Below are 24,487 nucleotides of genomic sequence, written 5' to 3'. Positions count from 1 at the left end.
ATCACTAAAGCAAAGGGCAGCCAGAAAGCGAGGTGGTGGGTCGCGCCGGCCGGGAACTTGCGCACTTCCGGAGCCCGCCCCGCCCCGCCCCCCCGTGCTTCCTCCCCATTGGTTTTCCCTTGACCTCGCCCCACCCACGGAGAGTCTCCTCCCACTGTTTCCTTCAACTTTCCCCTCTTCATCTCCTGGGGCTCCGGAGCCCTCAAACCCCGCCCACCCGCCGTGACCCACATTATTGGTGACTATTGCCCGTCCATCAGAAGAGCAGCGGTCGCGGATTGGCTACGAGCAAGCAGTTGGGCGGGGAAGCAGGCACAGAGTCTGCGCGAGTGGCTTGGCCCATGAGGAGGCGGGCCAGCGGCCTCCGCGCATGCCCGGTACGTGCAGTGTGCCAGCCCTGGCGGCAATCATGGCGGCTCAGTGTGTGAGGCTCGCGCGGCGCAGCCTCCCCGCTTTGGCGTTGTCGCTTAGGTAAGGGGCGCCTAGCTGCCCCGGGCTGAGGTGGGGCGCGGTCTGAGGGGTAGGGGTCAGGCCCGGGAGCGGGGCGTCGTGGGCCACTGACACCCGCCGGGGGCAGCCCTGCGGCCCGGCTCCCTAGCACTGTTCTCCTGGTGGGCATGGAGTGGAAGGCACCGTGCCCCCCGTGTGCCCGAGGCCCGCGCTGACCCCCGCCGGCGTGTCCCCGGGCCCGGGTACAGCCCCCACGCGCGTGCGCGCGGGCACAGGGCCGCCACCCCCTCGGGGCCGCAGACACCGGGGCTGGGTCGTCAGCAGAACCGGGCGCGCGTGCCCGGGCAGCGCCAGGGTGGATCCCCACCGGGCGCGCCCGGGAAGTTTTGTGAAACCGAGGCTTCCGTCGGCAGTTCACGGGCTTTCCCACGCGGGCCGAATTCCTTCTCCACCTCCGCCTTTTCCCGAGTCTTAGGTCAGAAGGGCACCGGAGCCTGTCCCGCCGTGGGGAGTTTATTTGGGCAGACCAGTGACTCCACAGTGAGGGGTCAGGAGTCAGTGCCCTCACCTTGTATTTTCCTCTCTTTTTTCTTTTTAACCGGCGGCTCCTTTTTGAAAGTCCTACCTCGTAAGTTAGTTTGGCAAGTACTTGGCATCTTCTGTGTTGGAGGAACTGTCCAGATGAAGTTACTTAATAGAGAAGCGGCTTTGAGCCAAACGTGGGGCAGAAGCTGGGCAGAGCAAATCTGGTTTTTCCTCGAGGAGCTCGCTCACATGGTGGAGAGCCCAGGCAGGAGACGGAGGTGAAGATTACAGTGAAAGGGGCTCAAGGTGTGAGTGCCAGCCTAATGACATAAAAAATATGGGAACAAAAGAGCAGTGAAGCCACCTGTCATACTTGAGTGAAAAGGTGTTTTCCTCGAGTGATTAATGGCTAGGAAAGAGATAGCCAGTCAGCATTAATTTCTGTCTCTTGAGAACTGGTTTTGTGGAGACTCAAATGGGGAAATCAAGAAAGCTGAATTATAGCCATAGCTCTTAGAGTATCTCACCGCTCCAAGACTCAGTTTCCCTCTCTGTAAACCAGCGTGGGCTCGGACTCAGCCCTTTTGCAGCCACGGCCATGGCACTGCCCCCCAAACCGCTGCCGGCTGTGCTGCAGGTGTAGGTAGGGCTGCAGAGCAGAGCTGACCTCCAGAAAGGCGGTGACTGTCACACCCAGAGGTCAGAGCTAGAAAATAAAACAGGCTTCACAACTGTACACTTGGCTTTTAGATTATTAGCTTTTTTAAATCACAAAAATAACAATTCAAAAATTATTGCTCCCTACCCCCCATAGTAAGACTAAGGGGTCCTTCCATTCCTCTGCGCAGGCCTAAGACCCCACATACATGCACAGGATTTCTAGTTTGTGTCTACACAAATGGGGTCACGTTTTGTGTGTTTCCCTAGGTTGCATTTCTTGCTGCGCAGTATTCACATTGTGGAAACAGCCATTAATTCAGCCATGTCTCTTCTGATGAGCATCTGTTTCCAGCTTATCAAACTCAGTGCTGGCAGAAACGTCCTTGTACGTTTATTCTGTTCACTGATAGCTTTCCTATTTGTCGAGACAGTTTATTTTCACATTGGACTGTGATGTAATTAAGAGGCACTCCACTGGTCCTGGTGAAGAAATCTGGGTTCTAAGACTATTCAATCATTTATTAATGGCTTTATGGCCTTGCGCTTATCACTTAACCTTTTCCATGTGGGAGTCAGATTGGATAATATCTTAAGTCACTACCAGGATTAGTTTCGGAGCCCTTTGTCATCCCCCATACACACCTCTGCTTCCCTACCTCCACGCCTTTGTCCAAGGCAAGACCCTCTTCCCGAAGTGGGTCTGTCTCGTCCTGTCCAACTCCTTATTTGTAACCCTCACTTATCCATCAGAGCTGCTCTGCACAAAGCCTTTCGTGGCCTTCCATTTTTCCAAAGCTGGAACTATTCTCTGAGCCTCCCAAAGCACGTGGTTCTCTTTCAAACCCACATATGTGTGTACAGGGATCTCTTTTGCACAGCGGTAAGTACCCTGTGGGCAGGAACTCTGCCCTGTTAGTCTTTGTCGTCACCTCTGACAGTAGCTACTCTTCCAGGGCGTGGGGTCTGGAGGGCCACACCTCAGAAGGCGGTGTTTAGGACAGAAGGGAGAGGTCAGTCCTGTAGACTTGGTACACCAGCACGTTAGCTTAGGCATGCATCGCAGACGACTTCCTGTAAATAAATAGCTTCTATTACATCATACACGGTTTGCCTTTACTAGACCCAAGATAAATCTTTTCTTTCCCAATAAGTCGAGAGCAAATAGTTTAAAATTACCTCAAATCTCAAATCATACATCTGACGTTAAGAAGCAAGAAAAAAAAAGAAAAAAATTTTAAGTGTCTAACTCGTGGGCTTTCTTCAGGCCCTCCCCTCGGCTGCTGTGCACAGCTATGAAACAGAAGAACAATGGCCAGAACCTGGAGGACGACACCAGTCAGAATGAACAGAAGACAGACACTGCCGCCACGGAGAAGGTGCTCGTGGACGAGAAGGTCAAGTTGGAAGAGCAGCTGAAGGAGACTGTGGTAAGGCCGCCCACCGCTCTGTGGGAAGGGTAGTCTGCTGACCTCCAGTCAGGTTCTCGGGGGGACATCTGGCCAACCTCCAGATTGACCGACAGCAGAAGCCGAAGCCAGACTAGTTCAGTCGTTTGTCGAAGGACTCTGGCTGGGTCCTGCAGGAAGGTACTGCTAAAGAAGAGACTAGAAGCCAAATGCTGTGTGGCTCTGGTTCTGTCACGAGGACCATCCTGACAGGCTACATAGGAAACAATGGATTCAGACTTAAAATGGTCTTCACAGACAAAGCACGCTCGGGGTGGCTGTGTCAGCTGGGTCTCGGGGAAGCGTGAGGACCGGGGCCACGGGTGCGGTCGTGGGTGAGGCAGCGGTTGGTTCCTCAGCTACGAGTGATGCGGGTTCCCACTCCGGGTCAAATCCCGGAGGCGGTGCACATCCAGTTCAAGGGCTCGACAGTGAGGGTGTCAGACACGTGTCACCGACGCTGTTCTAACACGCTGATGTGTGTGAACCCTCAGCACCCTGCGCGCCGACTGTTAACATCCCTGTTTACAGATGAGGGAACTGAGGCACCGAAAGGTCGGGCAGACCTCCCAAGGTCACCGAGCTTCCTAGCGCCAGAGCCGGGGTCTGAGCCTCGGACCCCCTGCTCTAGACCACTGCGCTGGGGCTGCCTGACGACTGAAGCCGGAGGGAGCGTAGAGGCCCCCCACAGTGACTTAGTCCCCATTAAAAACCGAAATGCTCAGGAGATGAGGGAGATCACAGGGGGAGCGGCGAGGCTGAGGAAGAGGCCAGGGCTCGGATATTGCATAAATGTTGTACCGAGCCACGTCTGGGCAACGGTAAAAATACCAAAGGTTTCATCTCTCCGATGGGCTGAGGCCTGCACTGCCCACCCCGGTGTGTGGTTCTAAACTTCCTCAGGCTGTGGGGACCGCGGCGGGTCAGCCCGACCAGGGCGCTAGGGTTCCCTCGAGTTGGAAAGTCTGCTGAGGAAGTGTGTGGTCCTTCCTGGTGGGGTGACAAGGCCATCAGAACCGCAAGAAAGTGGCTTTTTCTCGTTCTTTCCACAGCTGTACACTACTAAGAATGGCTTTGAGAACCACGTAAATACATGTCACCCTGATATCTTACTCCCCACTCGTTGGAATTTCTACCTGTTAAGCTGCGTGTCTGTAGCCCAAAACCTCAAACGTAGTAATAGATGTCATTTGTGTTTTGACTTGGCCTTGCGATAGCAGATTTGCTTTCCTATGAATTTGTTCCATACTTTATTCATGTAAATTTTTATTTTTTAGGAAAAATATAAGCGAGCTTTGGCAGATACTGAGAACTTGCGGCAGAGGACCCAAAAATTGGTGGAGGAAGCAAAATTATATGGTAACTTTAAACATTATATGATATGGACCTGGGAAAACATGGGGTCAGGAAAACAAGGGGGTTGGGTGTGGATGTGGGCGAGGAACAGCAAGAACAGCCAGGGTGGGAGGCGGGGAGCCCGAGGCTGCACCCCTTCCGCATCTGAGAGGGGGTCGGCAGTAAAGTCCAGTTGGGGCGTTGACACTGTGAACCGCAGCTCCTTCCGTGAGGAGGGGACTAGCTGCTCTTCCCCGCGGAGATCCTGGTGTGACCCTGCAGAGCATTCGAGCAGGTCGGCCTCTGACGTCCATTCCCTTAGCTCTACCAGCAATAACATCGACACCGCTGAAGATCTAAAAGCCGTCTGTGTTGTCACCTGTGTTGTTACTGTCCTCCCCACTTTACGTGAGATCAGTGAAGCTGAAATGACCTGCCACCCCTCACGAAGCTCATAAGTAGTGTCACCGGCGCTGAGGCTGGTGCTCCCCGTCTAGGCCTATCTGTTACTAAGCCCGAGCTGCCATTTGAGTCTTTGGGGAGCTGCCCGTCAGGCTTCACCTGCATTGTACGTGAAGAGCCTCAGGCTCACAGAGCACTTGCTGCCCTGTTAGGGGCCCGGGTGGGAGCACATGCCAGCTGGAGCACCCTCATCAGCCCTGACTTCCGTTCAGCATTGGAAACATTCTTTTGAAACCACAGAGTTTTTATGTAATACAGTGCCATGAATTTGGAGAGAATTCTCATGTTTTATCTTCTATTAGATGAAGGTTGATGCAGGTTCAGGTGAGGGCTTGGGCTGTGTCTTCGTGACTTTTCTACCCCATGGTGCCAGTAGTGGCACCTGTACCGAGTGCGCAGCGTTCTCGGGGTTGTGAGCACACACGACTCCTGTCCTCTTAACTATGCTGTGTGGTAGGTGCTGTTATGATCCTACCAGTTATGTTATAACTGGACGAGCCAGTCCCCAGAGAGGGTGACCGCGATCACACAGCGCTAAGTAATAGCCAGGGACACGGCCCCAGGCTCTGTGCCCTTTAGCTCCTGCCCACTTCCGGTGGTGGCCCTACTGTGTGTGGGGTGACATGCTGTTGGAGTGTGCAGTCCCCCAGGGGGTCTGGAGCAGGATGGATGGTGAGGTGGTTCTGCACATTTTTAGCTGCCAGTCTTCATGGCTAATTAACTCATCTAAACCCCCAAAAACTTTTTGTTGATGTTTTTTCCAATCAAGCGTTTGAAATCTAGGATAGGTGAGTGATTAACAGGGCCTACAATTTTGAGTTGCCTGCTCCTCAATAAGAATGCAAACGGTATTCTTCTTTAACTCCATTTAGGCATTCAGAGCTTCTGCAAGGACTTGCTAGAGGTCGCGGACATTCTAGAGAAGGCAACACAGAGTGTCCCAAAAGAGGAGATTAAAGACGAGAACCCTCACCTGAAGAACCTCTACGAGGGGCTCGTGATGACCCAAGTGCAGGTCCAAAAGGTCTTCACCAAGCACGGCTTACTCAGGCTTGACCCGGTGGGGGCCAAGTTCGACCCGTATGAGCACGAGGCCTTGTTCCACACACCAGTCGAGGGGAAAGAGCCGGGCACGGTGGCGCTAGTTAGCAAAGTGGGGTACAAGCTGCATGGGCGCACCCTGAGGCCCGCCCTGGTGGGGGTGGTGAAGGAAGCCTAGCTGCCTGCAGTGGGTCGGGGTGGGGGGTGTCCCTGGTAAACACTGGCGGTGACTCATGCCAGGCTGGTTTGCCCGCCCTCCTGTGAGTACTGAGCTTGCCCAGCCCGCTGGGAGCTCGGCGGCGGCGACACAGGCTAAGCCGCCTGCGCAGCTGCGTTCCCAAGCTGATTCGGGAGGCTGTTGGTTAATACACGCCTGATGGTTCCACACACTCACAAGACAGGCCGATGGGACGCGACTGGACCCTAGAATATTATGAATGACGCTGTATCTGCTCAAACTCCGGTGACATCTAGATGTTTTGAATGAATAAATGGTCTGCGGGGACCTGCTGTTTGGCTCGCTGGCGGCCAGTCCGCTGTGTGTCCTGCTTCTCACTAACCCGCAAGCTCTGGGGCGCTCAGCCCCCTGCACTTGAGCCAGCAAAGGGGAGGCAAGAGCGTAACCATTTTTCTTGCTGAGGAAAACTGCCCTTGCTGAAGAACGTGCGGCTTCACTGAGGGTCACCAGCCAGCTGCTAAGGGGCCGGCTTCTGGCTTTCCTTTGGCGGTGCGAAACAAGCAGACATCCCTAACAATTCTCACCACAGTTACCAAATCTGACAGAATCAGTTACTTTTGCCCCGTTTTGTTCACCTATCTGTAGAAATGATTAAATATTATATGCAACTAGTTACCGATGACTTGAAAGTATTTTCTCTAGTAAGACAGACTTTCTCAAAATCTGAGGACTGCATGATTGGTCAGTTTTAAATGTTAATGTTTAACTTTTAAATTTAATTAAGAGGATTAAAGCCCTGATGTTTATTTTCTACTTTCTGATAACTAGTGTACTGTGGATACCCTTACTAAAGAAAGCAGGACTTAGCTTTCCCGTTCTCTGCTCAAATCCAGAAGCTATAGGCTTGGCACATCCACCCAAACACGCTGGCTTCCCTCTAGAGCAGCTGCAGGCTGGCACGTGACTGTACTTCTGGGGGCCGACGTGGCCAACTCAGGACCACAAAGGTGACCGCCGACACTCAGGAGCCGCAGCAAGTGCACACAGTCTGTGAAAGCTGCCTCATGCCCCTCCCTCAGACCCCCGCGCTCCTGATTTACGCTGAGAAAAGCCAATTGGGGTATCTTGTGAACAGGAAAAAGAACCTCCCACTGCCCTGCTTCTCAGAGGTCCTCCTAGGGTTGAAGGTCAATACTGGTCGATCCATTATCGCATAAAAAAGATGTGGCGATTAATTTTGCTCATAGTTTTGAAAGATGTAAGTAATAGTCCCATAATTAAAATTTCAGTTTATATGATTTCAAAACATTCTTTCCTTTAAGTTGCCTTGAATAATTTAGTCAAAAACGTACCCCAGAACTAAAGGCTGCCCTAATGTGTCGAGAAAACAGACAAGGGGGAGTGACAGCTGTGCTTTCTACCCCGCCGCTGTGGGTGCTCTTCACCTCCCTGGGACGCACCTGTGTGAGAAAGCCGGCTAAGGAAAGCCCCTCTCAGACCCACTCCGGCGACTGCAGCTGCTGGAAGGCGCGAACCCTGGAGACGGAGCGTCCGCGTAAACCAGTCCCAGCCTGCGCGTTCCAGTCACCCAGTCAGCACGGGCGGGAAAGCAGTTCTGCGCGTGCGTCCTCACTTAGCATGCTGCAGTCCTGCACCTAAACGACCAGGGACCAGCCAGGCCAGTGCTCCCATGGGCTGGTACGAACGAGAGCCGGGTTCCCGCGGCATGGCGACCACATGCCGCGTTGCCCGAGGCCCTGGTGCGGGAGCTTACCTGGAAACTGACACGCCGTCACCCACCTGCCCGGCGGGTTCTGTGTGCCCGCGGCCCGGACAGCGCAGTCGCGGGATCCGCGTAGCAGGGCGCTGGCAGCCCGGCTCCGTAGGGGGCACTGCTTTCAGGAACGAGGCGGGTGAAAGGCTCCCGCTTAGCAGAAAGCGGCCTTGGCTGATAGCTTGACGGAAGGCCGGGTAGCACATGTCGCCTGCTCTCTCCCGTCCTGGTTCTGAAGCTGGCTCTGAAAGGCAAAGGCTGGAGGAGCGGGTGGTAAGAAGCAATCGGTGACACTATTTTGTTCTCAACTTGTTTTAATATGTAAAAGGGCAATAAAAACAGCAGTCAGAGTTTCGGTGTGAATACATTCTTGGAATGCTGGCCGTCCAGAGTATTTAGAATAGCTGAATTACCGAACTTGACTCAAAGTTAAGAGTTGAAATTTTGAAAAGACCTAATTCCATGGGATTATGGTGACTAGTGTACCATGAGAATTAAATACAGAAACGTAAAGGCTCTGAGCTAACAGCAGGGATGAGGACTAATGTGACAGTCATAGCTGGAGGTGATGGGATAAAGGCAACGAATCATAAAAGTACTTTCGTAACAAAGTGTTAATACTTTAACATAAATTAATTATACATTCATTATGGTGTTTTCAAACAGTCAAGCCTAAATAAATTCTTCATACCATCAAAAAGATATACATACTAAAAATCTGCGTAAGCACAAAGTTTTCATTTGACAGCTCTTGGCCTGGGCACACATTTACAGGGATGTTTTGCTTCTCAAGCTTAATGAAAGTCTGGCAATCATTTTATATAAAAATAAGACTAAGTTTAAAACCTCACCAAACGGCATCTGATGTAGAAAATCCAGGGGATGACGACGCCGGGGTAGCTAAAGCCCGTGGGGCGCGAACGTCATCCCGGCCACCTGGAAGGCTGGCGCGAACGGCTCCGTGGGCCCTCCCCTCATTTCTGACTCGGGGGGACTGGGTGGGGCCTGAGCGCCTGCATCTTAGCAGGTTCCCAGGGGAGACTGGTGCTGCTGGTCCAGGAACCCCGGGTGACAACCACTGGCCAAGAAAGCTGTGAAACCTTAGCACCGGCTCCCTCACTGCTCAGTGGAAGGCGACACCTGCTCTGTGTCAGCGGCACTTATCCCGCAGGGGACCGTGTGGAGGTGGCCCTCAGGAGCAACCACGCTCACTGTTGTCAGAGAAGTCCCCCACTCAGCTAACAAGACCTTCCCGCCAGCATGCAAGTACTTTACAACTAAAGCCAGTTACGATAGATCTGATAGGTTTTATTTAATGCTGAAAAATTTACTCTAGGGGGACAGAGGATGTAAAAGAAAGGAAAAGGCACCGTAATTAAGTCGTCCTTGGAAATAATGAGGGTTTGTTTTCTTTCAAATAACTTCACTTTAATGGAACTTCAAGCCCAAACGTTCTGGGAGGTAAACAGTCTCTTGGTAGCTATGGGGGCGGGAGGGGCAGGGATGGAGCGCTGGGTCCCCCCGGTCACTCCACAGACTCTAAAGCAGGGTCTTGGACGTGAGAACCCTGAGCAGCCGGAAGACAAATGACTGACTCAAGTTCCAGAAGGAAGGTACCATGTAGCCATGAAAGGGGGCCCTGAAAAACTTCTAATGAGGGCTGGGCGGAAGCCACGTCTGAGTCTGGTTCAGGACGGTGACCAGTGCCCCAGAGGAGCAGCGCACCGGCCTCAGCCCGGCCCAGCCATGTGAGCCGCCCCATCTCACCTGGCTGGTCTGCAGATGCCTGGTGAGATGCTTGCTGGGCTAGCTCGGTCAGAGTCCCAGTGAAAAAGGTAGTTGACACTGTCATGAAAATTCTGGAGGAAGCTAACGCCAGAACTCAGCACTCTCGGCCACGATCTTTCTAAAATGAGTTCTTGTAACTAAACTGCACAGCTAGCACAAAAAGCGGCCAGCAGCGGCCCCAGGGAGGCTGGCTCAGCGTCCTGGGCGTCCACGCTGGCCCTGTGGCGGCGTCCTGGCTGCACTAGGCGGCTGGCGGGGGCAGCGCCCGGAGGCACAGGCCAGGGGCGGCATGGGACTTGGGGACTACGAGCTCAGCAGTCCAGGGGAAGCGCATCTGGTCACTGAGTTCGACGTAGGCCTCAAGTTCCAAGAAGACCTCGTCCCGCCCCGCGGCCCCACCTAAAGTGCCACGTGCCGGGGCTTGTACCGCAGGGTAACGCTGGCGGCCGGCGGCCCAGCAGGGACAGCTGCTCCCGTCACCCGCGGCACAACAGTTGTGCACCACAGGGACACTCACGAGAGGAAATCATCCAATCTCATCATACTCTCCAAACTGAACACAGAAAGGCAAATCGTCATCTTAAACTGTCACTTTTGGGACCAAGGTACAACGTACATGTATTTGTTTCCCCCATGATCTAAGACTTACTATTGCTTCTCTCAGAGGCCCATGAAAAGAATTTATACCCTAGAAAAAGGAACGCGATTTGCTTACAGAAGACCAACGGCGGCGGGAAAAGCGGTCCCTGCCCCTCCCCCGGCCCCGGCCCCGGGCGGCCTGGCTCCCGGGCGATTCCAGCAGCGGCCCAGCTTTGCCGGGACTCGCTTCAGGAAGCGTCCCGGGAGATCCAACCGCTCTCCGTGAGGAAGTTTAAAATCCTTTTCTTGAGGACTTTGTCCAAGTAACTGGGAAGGCGACTCTTGGAGGGGATGCCCTGCCGTTTCTGGAGGTGGTCTTTAATGATGATGGTCTTCACGGTCAGGTAGCGCGCGGGGCTCAGGTTCAAAGAGCTGCAGAGCACCTTCTCGCGGTCCGACAGCAGCTCGAAGCCCGGCAGGTTCTCGATGGCGGCGAACTCGCCGTCCTTGCCGTCCTCCTTGCCGCGCTTGGAGCCCGCGCTGTTCTTGTTCTCCTTCCTCTTCTCCCGCTTGTGCCGCGCCGCCTCGTACTCGGCCGACTCCTCCATCTTGGTGATGCCGTTGCGCCGGTACCTCTGCAGCTCGCGGATCTTGGCCCGCAGCATCTTCTCCTTGTGCATGTTTTCGAACAGGTCGTCGAACTCCTTGCAGGACATGAACTGGTAGAGCGGCCGCAGCTTCAGCCGCAGCTCCTTCTCCTCCTTGGTGATCTTGCGCTTGGCCGTCTTCTCCTTCTCCTTCTTGTCCCGCCCCAGGAAGGCCGGCACCAGGTTGTAGTCCCGCGCGATGTTCTTGCGCCGCTGCCTCTCCCTGAGCTTCCGCACGTACATGTCCACGTGCGCGCGCTTCAGCTCGATCTCCACGTCGTCGTCGTCGTAGTTCACCGAGAGCCCGCTGATGAGCGTCTCGGCGTCCTGGTCATACTCGATCTCATAGTCGTCCCGCAGCGGCATGTAGCCCAACTGCTGCTGCTCAGCCACCGAGATGTCTAGGGGAGGCAAGGGGGTAGTGAGGCTGGGCGACAGGGGGCCTCCACTGGGGCAGGTGTGGTCTGTCACCCGGTTGGGGATGGTGTCAGGGATGCAGGCCTTCCCCAGGTTGCCGTGGATGTACATGCTTACGTAATGCTCCATCACTTCCTGGGGAGTCCGGGAAGCTCCGACGTGAGCGGCCATATCTTCCTACAACGACAGAGGTCAGCGTTATTTCCGAAGCCAGAGTGGCAGACTCACGGTTTGCAGAAAAGTCCCTTGACATCTTCTCAAAGGTTACCTGGACTACTTCCCGTCACCATCATAACGCCCCTCCCAAAGCACAGTCGGTGGCACATTCTCTCTGGCTGGTCTTGCCACCTGGATGTCAACGCTAGAAGGAAACTTCGGGGGCCCTACGTGACAATGGGTGTCGCAGTGAGCTCGGGAGAGCTGAGACGAGCGCCTGGTCTGGGATCTGGACTCCGCTCTCCCGGCTCCCTGAACAGGACCACCAGGGCCCACCTGGAACTGGCATTTTGCCAAACCCTGGGCTGTCCCAACTCTGTCTGAGCACGACAGGACACAGGTGGGCAGGGCCACAGAGCGCCTAGGGGCCCCGCCCCCTCCCAGTGCAACCTCTTCATTCCCAGTGGAGAACAGGCTCCTCCAGAGTTCACGGCCCAGGTTCCCAACCACGGGAGGGAACCCATTCTCCCATGCTGCCTGCCTGCCTCCCCGAAAGGGCCGAGCCTCTGTCTCTGATGCTCCCCTGGGCTCAGAGGGCCACTCTGCCCCCTCCCAGGTGGCCAGGAAGCCCCTTCATGCGGGGGCGGGAGGGGGGCTTCACTTATAACCACCCCCACACTTGGGGAGCTCTCCCAGGACCCGGCAGGGCTGCAAGCACTCCCTCCTACGAGGAGGTAACCGTGACCGCCAGGGTTATTAATGGGAGGAAATTGTACAACTCTCTCAATCTTTTCCTTCTGCCAAGAGACCTCTTCCTTAACGTCAACCGCTAAAGCCACTTCAGACAGCAGCGGCCCAAAGTGCGCACTCATCCAGCCGGCTCGCTCGGCACCACGCGCAGCCCCCTCCCACCCCCCCACTCCGCTCCCGCCACACGCTGCCTCCCACCCGGCAACACTCACCCCCACGAGGCCGGGGTGCTCTCCGCACCCCGAAGGCCAAACGGGAACCCGAGAAACCAGCCAGCCCGTTCGGGCTGATGGCGGATGACACAGTGGGCGCCGTGGGGAGAGACGAGCTTGTGGTGCAGGGACCAGACCCCGCTCCAGCCATCTCAGGGCACACAGGGCTGTGGCGGGCGCTGCTCCCGCCAGGTGCTGGGTGCTGAGGGTGGGCCTTAGAGGCACAGGCACAAAAAAGGCCATACTGGGACCTACCACAAGGAAAGGGAAGACCAGAGCTCAAACTAGTTTCTGGTCTGATGGGGATGCACTGTTTCTGTGATTTCTTTTAAAAAAATTCTCTATGAGCATCAAATCTGTTTGTGATATTTTCCCAGGAAGCATTTGGTCCAAAAAATAAGGCCAATTAACAACCATCCCCAGCATCTACTGCCACTCTGTGTGACCCAGGCCAGCCACTCCCGTCTCTGAGCCTGAGGTCCTCACCAGAAAAGGAGCAGAACCAGCCCCAGCCACCCTCACCCTTCCAAGCACCAGCGGCAGAGCACAGACGTGCAAAGGCTTCACACACTGCAGTCGGCTCTGCACAAGTCCCCACTCGTACAGTGGCCGCTGAGGGGCTGGTGAGCGTGAACACTCTTGTACCCACCCCGCCCTGGGGCTAGGAAGACCCCAAGTTATGCTGGAAAACACCGTCCCTTCGGGAGGAGAGGACGTGCTGGCCCAGGTGTCTGGAGAGCAGAAGCAGCCGCCCATACCTGGTCTGAGCTTCTGGTGCCAGGCGGTGGCCACAGGCATGGTCAAGCCTTGCCCATGGCTTCTCCACCCCTCCCCACAGCTCTGTCCAAGGATGGAGCCCCCACAGACTCGGAGTCCAGTTTCCGGGGAGCCTCCCAGGTGAGGAAGCTGGGGTGCCCTCTTACCAGAGGCTCAGAGGGGCCGCTGTGAACCCACAGCTGCATGGTCAGAAATCCAGCCCCAGCCTTGGCCCTGGCCTGGTCCAGTGAGGAGACTTGCAGTGAGAGGCCGGCCCCGCACAGGAGCGCCAGCTGCCGCCCCAGCAAAGTCTGCTGCCCACCCTGAACCCCAGCAACCTGCCTTCCAAAAATCAGCCGCTCACAGCACCACACTTTGGATAAAATTTAAATCCTAGAAGACCAGAAGGATTCTGTGTAATACCGTGGTATCTGACCAAACCGAGATTATCTGTTTGCATTTTATATTTACTTCCATCACCTTCCGCACTCTGGGGACAGAGGGCAGAGAATGGAGGCAGCAATGAAGCCTCAAGGCCAGGGCCGGGCCAGGAGCCAAGGCAGGGGACGACCTGATGCCTCCGCCCTCCCCCGCCAAGCGTGCTGCAGGCCGCATGCCAGTCCATTCTCCCGGCCCGGCAAGCAGGTCAGCCAGCTCATCCAGGTCCTCAGAACAAAGGAGACTCTGCTCTCAGATGATATTTATAAAGCCACAAATCAGAGGGTTGATGCCCTGTCACCAGGAGCCCAGGACTCCCATTAGCAATCAAACTGAGCCACCACCTAAGAACGGCTGAAAGGCCATCACTAGGAGAGCCACTGGCCATCAGCTACTTCTGAGTAGCTGGCCCCTCGGGAGCCACCACATTAGTTTAATGATCAATGACAAAGGACCAGGAAAACACACAAACTCCTGATTTTCAAGGCCTCTGAAATGGAGAGTGAGGGTCATAACGGAACAATCTAAGTATGAGCAACAACACAGCTCTGCTTCTGCCAAGAATCCACAGGACAGACACGTTCACTGAGGCCAAATCACAGTAAGGAAGATATTTAAAAAGATGGTTTAAAACAGCAACAGCTACTGTACTCTACCACCTGCCACATGCCAGCCTTTTCTCCAAGTTTCACGAGTTAATGGTCACACAAGACTCGCCCACCTCCTGCGAGCGAGAGAAGTGTCTTGTCACCACACTACAGCACCATATATGACAGAAGCAGACTGACTGGGAGGGCAGTGCTACCCTCGTAAGTTCCAAGGTCGATGTTTTTGCTTGATCCGGGAGGCAGACGCGCCAGGAGCGGGTCTGCGGAAGATTTGGAGACCGAGCTCACCTCGAGTACAACCAAAGTTAAACGGGTAACACGACTATACGCTGAAGTGGGGTTTCCCACCGCAACGGGCAAAAACACAGGGGTAAGTAACCCGAAGCCTACAGCAACAGGTTCCGTGAATGTTTTGTCCTTCATTCGCCCTTAAAAAAAAACAAAAAACAAAAAACAAACTCCTATCTTTGGAAAAAGATAAAGAGAGATAGGTATGCCTCTTCCTTAAAGTCATTTGAAAACAAGGGGGAATGTGCCTGAGGACACTTAACTAGGGCCACGAGATCTAGTTCAAAGGTCGCTAGACTGAGGCCAGGACACTGCCTCTCCAGGAGGGGAGGGGAGCCTCCCAGCGACAATGACAGTGCCAGGCTCTCTGGCTGGTCTGGCCTCCGGCACATGGGCAGGAAAGGAAGAGGACAGTCCAGAGAAAGCATGTGCGCTGGCTGGCTCCTGCCAGTGGGGCGCGCTCACAGTCTCTCCCCTACATGCTCCGGCCAGGGCCACCTCCGCCCGTTCTGACCCAGAGGTCTCCACGCCAGGACTCGACAGGGCGATTCCTGTGTATGACAGGCCTTTGGAGGCTCCCATCAGCAAGTCCACTGCCTCCCGCACTAGGCTGGCCCACCGTCAAAGGTAAAATTTAACAACAGGGCTGATGTGGAGGACTTCCTGAAAGTGAAACTCGCCCATTTACAGGGTGGTCTTCCCCTCAAGATTACATCCTACCTGGGGAGTAGTAAGATAATCTTTCTTTTTGTGAAACGGCGACAGATTATTAATTGGATCTTTAAAAAGTTTCTTAATACCCTTCCCTGGCAAACTTAAAGTTGGCAATCCTATGTAAGCTTTCAAAATATTTTCTTTCCATGTGACTGGTCTACGAAACCTGAAGGTCTGGGCAGCACTCACCTGTCAGGCTCAGCCAGACTCCTCGGGCACTCCCCGAGGCCCTCTCAGATCTGTCCTTGGCCCCGGCCAGACACCACAGGCTCTGGGGTCAGCCCTTGGGGTTCCACTCCTGGCTCCGCCCTTAGTAGCTAAGTAACTGGAATGAATCCTTTAGCCTCTCTTGCCTCAGACTCATCTGAATTATGGAGGCAACAGTAGCACATACCTCCCAGGACGGCCGGGAGGAGTGAGGTCGAAACGCACGCAGGACACGGCCAGGCCCGGCGCTGCGCGCTCCATCGATGGCGGCTGTCGTTACTTCTGTGAAGCTGCCAGCTTCACTTGTGCAACCTGTGTTTATCCCTCAAGACCCAGGTCATCTCCCCAGAAGCCCTCGATGATCCCCAGAGCTCGGATCAGATTGTGGCTCGACCTCGTACTAGCTGTAAGAGCCCTATGCTCTCGACGTCTGCTCCTTGCCCTCCCCTCGAAGGGTTTGTCAAGGAAGAATAAGGATCATGTAAGAACAGTTAACATGTGAGCGCTTTTCGCATATCATCTCATTTCATCCTAAAATTCCCACGAGGTAGTATGAGTGTTAGACGCACGTGTTATAGATCAGAACTTAGGTTAAGCAGTCCCCACGGGCACGAGGCCAGCAAACGCTGAGCCTGTCTGAATGACAAGCAGTCTCACTGCAGAGCACGCGTCCCTGTCACCACGCTGCCTCTGGTGGAGCGATGATGCAGCGCGCACGGGGAGGTCTGAGACCGAACGCTTCCTGATACCCCAAAGCCCAGTGCCAGGCCTGACACAGGGCTGCTTCTGTCCAGACCGACCCGCTCAGGAAGCGTCGCCATGCCCCTCGCTCGGCTACTCACTTCGGCCTCTGGGAGCCAAGTGAGGGGCACAGTGGCACCTACGTCCTCCCTGAGCACAGGCTCCGGCTCCGGCTCCGCACACGGCAGGGCTCCGGCAGAGCCGCCCCGCCTCGCCCGCTGCACGGCCTTCCTGTGCGGGCTGGCGGCTTTGCCCTGGAGCACTCTGAGTGTCGCTGCCACCGTCCTGTCACAGCCTTTCTCAAGCAGCAGCATCTGGACTGTAAAGCACAAGGCAGAGGCCTCCAGGCTGCTTTTACTCCCCAAGCGCTTGGGGTGGGGGTGGGGAGCTTCCTTTTTCTTTAAGTGAAGAAGCTTCAAAGGGGCAGAAGCAACCGGAGGCCCCCGCCTGTAACTGCAGGTCCCGGGGAGCTGGCTCTATGTGCGACACAGACCCCAGGAGCAGCGGGGGACGAGGCAGCAGAGGGGGTGCAGAGGGCAGCACAAGGCCAGGAGAGAAGAGTCTCTGAAGGGCGTGGCATGTCCTGAAGGACAAGGAGGGCCCGTTCCAGGCCAAAGGGAAGAGGGAGGCAGGAGCCCCAGATCAGGGCGTCTCCTGGGTGGCCTGCGCCCACAGAGGAGGAAGCAGGTGCAGGGAGCCTGACGGCCACCTGACTCAGAGCTCAGCAGGAGCGTTCCCGGGGCTGACCCCTCGCCCTGTGGCTCGTGCCTGGAGGAGAGCTCAGGTGTGTTTGCTGAGTGTGCCAGGACAGCAGCCTGTCTCTCAAGATACGTGACATACGCCAGTTGGGCCCAATCTCATCTGACCTGTCACTGGCCCTGGCCACCTCGTGGGCTCACTGTGAGGAGCAAGTGAGGGACCTGTGAGTGGGAGACTGGCCGGGGGGAGGGTGGCACATGGCCTCCCAGGGGGCAGTGCTGTGGCAGAGCCTGCATCTCTTAAGTCACTCGTACACTTATCACCTTTTCCAACGGCTTACGCACGGGCTTTGGGCACGGGTTCCCTGCCCTCTGCTCTGTCTGCCCTCAGCCTCCCATCACGTCCCAGAGCGCTCATTCCAACGCCACCACCTCTGGGTGCCTCCTCAGCCTCCGGCCTACAGGAGTGACCAGGGCGCCCAGGCTTCCCGGCCATCTGTCTCCCAGCGGGGCTGTCCTGGCAGCTGGAGGCAGGACATGCAGAGGTCAACCAAGGCTCCAGCAGACAGCCCGCCCGGGCTGGAACCGACTGTCACATGGTGGGACCCTGGACACGTTCTCTCATCCAGCCTCATTCTGTCCTCTTTAGAGTGAGAACAGCCCACCTGCTCAGAGGCTGAACAACCCTCTGGCTGGCCCTGGGCCACACCATCCAGCCACACCCCCCGGACCCTCCCTTCTGCCTTCCCTGTCACTTCCCAGTCAAGAGCCCCAATCTTCCTCCGAGGATACACTGGCTGTCCGTGCCACCTCCGACGTCAGAGGCCGACGATGAACACTGGCTTCTGTGTGTCATCAGTAACCCACGGACACCACTGGCCACTGCTCCTGCTTACTGGGTTTTTTTCAGACGGAAAGTTCTGTAAGCCTCACTTCCAAGCTCCTGTCCTGTCTCAACTCACTCAGAATTCACTAACTCACACTGTGACTGGCCCTCAAGGTGACTGAAGCCTTTCAGGTCAAATAAGCTGCCTGTGAGAGCGTTAAAAGGTGCACAGCAGGCCCTCAGAGAGTCCAGCGCCATCATCTGACCCAGCGAGCCCACCTTAGGGGTTCACCCAAAGGAACTGAAAGCAGGGACCCCAACAGATACCTGCACCCCATGCTCACGGCAGCACTGTTCACAACGGCAAAGTGGAGGCAGCGCAAGCGTCCTTCAGCGGGTGAACGGACACGCGGAACGCGGTCGGTCGGGGCGGTGGACCCATCCTTAAGGGAGGACAGCCTGACACCCGCCCGCTACAACAGGGATGAAGGTGAGGACGCTGTGCGGAGTGAGGGAAGCCAGTCACGAAGGACAGCTGCTGTGGGCCTGCCCTCAAACGCGGTCCCCGGAGGAGGCGAAGTCACAGGGACAGAAAGCAGAGCGGTGGTGCCGGGGTTGGAGGCGGGGACACGGGAGCTGTGGTCTACTGGGGACAGTTCCAGTTCACGAAGATGAGAAAGTCCTGGGGATGGTGGTGGGGACGATTTCACGACAGTGTGAGTGTGCTTAATGCCGCTGAGCTGAGCACTTAAAAGTGGTTAGAATGGTAAATCTTATGTTAGGAATATTTTACCGCAATAAAAATAAACTTTAAAAAAAGGAATATCGACTTTAAAGTGGCAGGGTTCACCCTACAGCAGCGTGTCTCACAGTGGGGCCCTAGGCAGCAGCATTGGCCGCCGTGTGGATCCTCGGGCCAGAAATGCGGATCCTCAGGCACCACCGGAACCTGCTGACCCAGAACCAGGAGAGGAGTGGGGTGCACGTGCATGTCTCACAAGCCCCCCGGGGTGGTCTGCATCGCTGAAGCCTGGGAACCACGGCGCTGCGCAGCCCAGTAATTCTGGCTGCATTCTCCATCCAGGCTCCTCCCTCCTCCCCGCCCGTGACAGCGGCTCCTAAAACCCCACTGTCAGGACGCCAGGACGGACTCGCCCTGTCCTAACACAGAAGGGGCGTCCGCCTCAGTGAGAAGACCGCGCGGCGCCCAAACGTGGCTCCATGGACCCCGCGAGTCGGATCGCCCTGGGCATCCCCCTCCAACTGCTTCCAGACCTGCTCTGTACAGATGCCGATCCGGGAGGTGCAGGGTGGTCCCTGGGACCCTGGGGTGCTCAGGTGACTGCTGTGCAGCTGGTGAACCAATGAAACAGGTGGTCCCCGGCAGACGGCCAGAAAACCTGGCTCAAAATCCTTCGTTGCCCACAGCTGCTTCCTCACTTGCAAATGAGGGACCAGGGGACGCGGGGTGGGCAGAGTGGGCGGATGTCAAAGGGCTCATCTTGGAGCTTGGCGCTCGGCACGCACCCGGCGACAGCTCAGTCTGAATCAGCTTCAAAACCCCGTTACATCCTGGTGGCCTGGCGCTTGAGGCTTTCCAAAATGAGACCCCCACGACCTTACCCACCTGACCCAACCCGAATCCTCCACTTCGGGCAAGCAGCTTTTGCCTGGCTCCTGAACACAGACTCCTAGAACATGGAACCCCTGACCCATCCACATGCCCACACCACCCTTCCACCAAAGGAGACCCTGAGTTCACGTGACCATGTAACCCCGCACAGGTTACACGGCTGTCTCACTTCTATCCGTGTTTTTAACACAAAGCACATGCCCGGGGACAGTGTGTGCCTCTAGGACAGGAGCTGACATAACAGGCCCTGAGTAAGTGCTAGATGAACGGAGGACTGAATAAATGCACAATGCCGTGATTATCTACTTATCTGCCATCGCTCAGCCTCCCGAACGTCCACCACCGTCTACAAAAGTAAAAGGCTTTATTCATGACATTCCACCTGCCTCCCACAATTAGCCTGAATGTACAGCACAGGCACATGGCCCTGACCGGTTACAGAGAACTTCGCAGACCATTTTATTACCGTTTTGAGATTATGCTGCATCACCCCCAAGTGATTTTGTATGATTTTCTTACGAACAAGGGCATTCTCCTACACAACCAGTCTCGCCATCAAAATTAGGAAATTAACAAAGATGCGTTATTACCATCTAAACTTCTGTTCCTGCGGAAGTTTTGCCAACTGCCCCGACAGTGTCCTTTACTGGCAAAGGACCCACTTGGGAACCATTATGCGTTACATATCGTTATGTCCTGTTGCTCGGTATTTGACTTTCGCCTGCTTGGGCTCTGGCTCCTCGCTGTGGTCTGCCTCCCCTATTCAGGTGGCCTCCTGATCCACTCGACCTAGGACACCCTGCACGGGCCACTGAACCACCGACCTTTCTCACTCCAGGCAGATGCTGCCACCCCACACCGGGAAGCCCGCGCCACACTTGCTGGGCTACGAAACCTCACTCCAGGACTCCCTGAGCATGGAAGCCCCACGCAGGGCCTCGCCCCAAACCTCTCTCATGGTAGGGACGTCCCCCTCCCCTGCTCCGGCTAGCGAGTCACACGCCTGGCTACCGCGGGCTGCACCGTCTGCAGAGACTTCACATACCGCCTTTAACCCGAAATCCAGCTTCGAAGCTGGCCTGAACTCGCTCGCCCCGAGAGCCCCACGAGCACCTGCGCGGCTCCGGCCTTCCTCCAGCTCTTCACTTCTCTGACGTCCCACCCAGTCGACGGCTCACCCACCAGTCCCAAACTGTCATAAAATACTTCACCTTGTTTACGTCTATGCTCGTGTTCCAACGGGATTTATACCATCTAACTCCGAATTCGCACGGCGCCCACCACAAAACGGCTGCCTTGAGGCTCTCAAAACCCCTGGTGGTGTGACTGTGGGTCACTGTCCTCCTGCCAACCTTTCCCTGGTCTTGTATTCACAGGTGTCTCTCCCCACCTGTCCTTTCTGCTGCTCGTCACCAGATGCATGGGCCCGGAGTGTCAAAGCCTGGCCATGTTCTCGCCTCCAAAGCCTCCCGGGCCTCATCTAGCATCTCTCAGCTACACCTGTCCCTGGGACAAAGTGCGAGCAAATGGCGCCGGACTTCAGCAACACACCTCTCCCGGAGGTCTCCTGAAGTCACCCCATCCCCATGAACTCTACAAAAAAGCAGTACAACTCCAAGGTCACAGGTCACGTGCCATCTGAGAATTCAAATGAACCGTCTCATCCTCCTGTCACTGCCCCCGACGTGCATGCCGCCTCTCCCCATCCTCCACGTCCCGTGACACCTGGTTCTTGCACCCACCAGGTCACCTTCCCCTCTCCCCAGTTCCACATACTAACCCCAACTGAACCCAGTCAAGACTTTGCTCCTCTGCAAAGCCCTTCCAGTCTGGCCACACCCTCGGTTGCACCACTAAGCTCCCAGCCTCCGACCCACATCAGTTAATGCTCTTACACTGAGGTCAGGGCCCAGACTCTGGAATCAGAGAAGCCTGTGTCTAGACCCTGGCTTCACCGTGTGAAACGCCAAGGCAACTTGGACAAGCAGCTAAAATGATCAGAGCTGCTATTCTTCAACTGTACACACTAAAAGCCACGCCACAGGCTGCCGTCAAGAGCATGAGCATGTGACCCGTGTATACAGCCTGGCCCAGAACGGGCACATGCTGAATATGGCACACGTGGGACATACTACTTACGTGCGTAGCTCTGCAAATCTGCTCAGAAGGGAGCCACACACCTCAAAGCTGCACAGGAACCTCTGATGAAGCATGTGAAGTCTCGAGGGTGAAGCACTGCGCCCAGGAGAGCACAGCTAGAGTGACTTGGGAGCCCCACTGCTCATTGTGGCCTGTGGACCGACCACATGCTGGCAGCACTTTAGGCAAGGTCAGCACACAGATCTCGGGCCTCCACCTGAACCTACCAGGAAGAAAGTCCCCTGGTCCCCAGGCCCAAGCACTCCCCTCCTCTGGCTGCGTCTCTTCTGACAGCCGAGCTGGCTCTGAGGGGGAATGTGCAGTTTAACCATCTCCCTAGGTAACTCGTGTGCACATTAAAGTTTGAAGAGAACTGCTTTAGAGAATGCCTCCCCTTCCCGTCCCACGCTTCCTCCAAAACACGATAAACTTTTTAGTTCCTGGGCCTGTTCTTTGTGTATTTTCCACCATGCTGCAGGAAAGGCAGTGTAGACAGTGCAGCTAGGAGTACAGACTCTGAAGTCAAACTATTCGGTTCCAACCTGCTGCATAGGCCGCTGGGAAGATTTCAGGAGAAAGGCATAGTGCCTGGCCCGCAGCGAGGCTGCCGGCCAGCTCAGCCATTTAGCCGCTACTGTGAGGATGACGTGGGGAAGCAACGTCTCTGAGGCACGGACATGTAAGGAGAAAGACCAGGCATGAGCCACAGTTTGGGGAAGAGCCCTCTAGGCAGGAGAAGCAATGATCAAGAGGGTAGCAGCTGAGTTCCCACAGGTCAGCAGACACTGTGAGACCCCGCAGGCCATGCGGCTTAATCCACGTAGGCCTGGAAACCACTGAAGGCAGATGTGATGCGACATGTCTTCAAAGATCACTGATTATGATGTCTGGAATGAGCCGTGGGGCATAAGATCGAAGCAGGGAGGCCAGATAGGAGGCTCCAGAAGTGGTCAAGGCAAGAGATAATCATCATCCCAGACTAAAGTTGTGAGGGGTAGTTCAGCTCTGGGAATATTTTGAAGACAAAGCTGCCACTGGACTGGACCGGGAAGGAGCTGAGGGTGGCCTGTGTTTGGGCCTGAGTCACTGAGTGAGGTGACGTGAGATCTGAGTGCCCTCAGGTGACGTCCATGAGATAAGCATGTGAGGATGCTGGGTAGTGGTCTGACACTGAAGGCTGGAGCTTGGGGAGGGGAACCAGTCTCAGCCCCAATGATCACAACACCCGCAGCCCCTTGAAGACAAGGACGAAGCCTTTCTTCAGAGTCTTTCACTACCGTATAATGTACTCGATCCACACCAACAAACAGCATTTCAGGACAAAGAGAGCCGATTCCTGGAGGGTAGCGATCTCGACGCTGGTGCTTGGCTGAGTTTGTAGGGCAGTGTCTAAGGAGCTGGGAGAAGAGGGAAGAATCCAGGGCTGTGGAATGGGTGGGTCCTGGTCCCTGAAGACTGGCTCGCTTTATGCAAAGGAAAGCAAAAGGGAATAAAAGCAGGACAGGTTTGGGGGTGAGGCGGGAAGTGTGGAATGTCTTCCACGGGAAGCCCCGTGGAAGGCGAGTACTGCTGGGGAAGTGGCGAGCTGAAATACTGCTTCACGGAAGCAGGGGACCGTCACTCGGAAAGGTCTGGAAGGACCAGGGGGCTGGGTCATGTCTGTCCTCCCTACTTCTCATAAGGCCCCGAGGCGGCCACATGCCCTGGGTGGGTCTGGCCCAGAACAGAGCCGGGGACGTTTCCTTTCTAACACAGGGACCAGCTAGAGCGAAGGACGCAGGAGCCGGCACACTGCCCTGCTGGCCGCGAATCCAGTCCCGCTCTCAGATAAAGGTCTCCACGGAAACCTGATAGAGAAAACCCAGGACAAATGCCTCCCAGCCCATGCTCCTTTGCGCAGTAATTACTGACCACTCACTTCTCATACGATGTCTTGAGTGTTGTGCCGACCCAAGGATAAAGAAGTCCCTAACAGGGACTCAGGGCACACGCACAGACAACCGCACAAAGCAAGAGGGGCCGCGCGTACAACTAAGTGCACCAGACACGGTGACAGAAGCCGCGGGCATGTGTGAGGCTTGTCTGGCCTTCACCATCACTGCTCTGCTGGCAAACCCACCCCTCCCTCAGCTCCTACTGCTCCGCCGGGTTTGGGGACCTGCCTGTGCCACCACCTCCGACGCAGGTAAGGCGCTGGGGCTCGCCCGGAGTCTGCACTCCGCGAACACCCACGGAAGGATTCCTAGAGGTGAGGGGGACGCCTCTGCCGCCGGAGAGCTAAGGTCCAAACCCCCGCTCCGCTACTTCCTGGCTGTGTGACCTTGGGCATGTTGCTTAACCTCTCTGCGCTCCGGTTTCCCCGTGCGGGCTGCGTCCGCCTCACCGGCCCTCCGTAGTGTGCGCTGGGAGCAGGTGCGCATAGTGCCCGTATCGACCGGAGAAGGGACGGAGCCCCAGGCGCCCCCCGCCTGGGTCCGCGCAGGGCCGGCCGCTCACCCAGTTTCCGAAGCCGAACTGCTCGATGGCGTCCAGCAGCAGCTGCTCCTCGCGGCTGGTCCAGCCGCCCTCGGCCTCGGGCCCCCACAGCGTGAAGCGCCCGCCGTCCACCAGCTGGTAGCCGTGGTAGCGGCGGTGGTGGCCGATCTCGGCGCCGGCCGAAAAGCACTCGGGGCACAGCTCGATGTCCTGGCACTCGGTGCAGCGGAAGCGCAGCGGGCTCACCTCGGCCAGGCAGTACACGCAGTACTTCTTACCGAGCTCCGCCATCTTCCCCCGCCCGCCGCCCGCGCCCGCCGCTGCCGCCGCCGCGCCCGCCGCCCTTGGCGCCTCCCGGGCCGCCGCCGCGCTCCGACAACCGCCGCCCGCGCCGCCGCGCCCGCAGCCTCTGCGCCGCCCCGCCCAGGAGCCGCCGGAGCCGGCCAGCCGCGCAGCGTCCCGCCTCAGCACGCAGGCGCCCTCCGGCCGGCCCGGCCGACGCCGCCGCCGCCGTCGCCCCGCCGCACCGCGCAGGCGCCTCGCGC

At 56.4% G+C, this 24,487-nt stretch overlaps 2 protein-coding genes across 2 annotated transcripts; one reads left to right on the top strand and one right to left on the bottom strand.

Annotated features, from left to right (window-relative positions):
* The first annotated feature begins 315 nt into the window (after positions 1-315).
* GRPEL1 (GrpE like 1, mitochondrial) lies at positions 316-6,771 on the top strand. The gene is made up of 4 exons (XM_039838242.1): positions 316-471; positions 2,900-3,062; positions 4,358-4,439; positions 5,750-6,771. Exons 1-4 carry the CDS (start codon positions 371-373, stop codon positions 6,094-6,096), a joined length of 693 nt encoding a protein of 230 aa, XP_039694176.1. The 5' UTR covers positions 316-370; the 3' UTR covers positions 6,097-6,771.
* A 1,395-nt stretch (positions 6,772-8,166) lies between these two features.
* TADA2B (transcriptional adaptor 2B) lies at positions 8,167-24,363 on the bottom strand. Its single transcript, XM_039838241.1, has 2 exons — positions 23,964-24,363; positions 8,167-11,478 (listed from the first exon to the last, which is right to left on the bottom strand). The coding sequence occupies exons 1-2, from the start codon at positions 24,231-24,233 to the stop codon at positions 10,486-10,488; spliced, it is 1,263 nt and encodes a 420-aa protein (XP_039694175.1). The 5' UTR covers positions 24,234-24,363; the 3' UTR covers positions 8,167-10,485.
* Between the last annotated feature and the right edge of the window lie 124 nt (positions 24,364-24,487).

The sequence above is a fragment of the Pteropus medius genome, unplaced genomic scaffold, assembly GCF_902729225.1.
Source record: "Pteropus medius unplaced genomic scaffold, Ma_sr-lr_union100, whole genome shotgun sequence".
Lineage (NCBI taxonomy): Eukaryota > Metazoa > Chordata > Mammalia > Chiroptera > Pteropodidae > Pteropus > Pteropus medius.
This window is presented reverse-complemented; position numbering and strand designations above follow the sequence as displayed.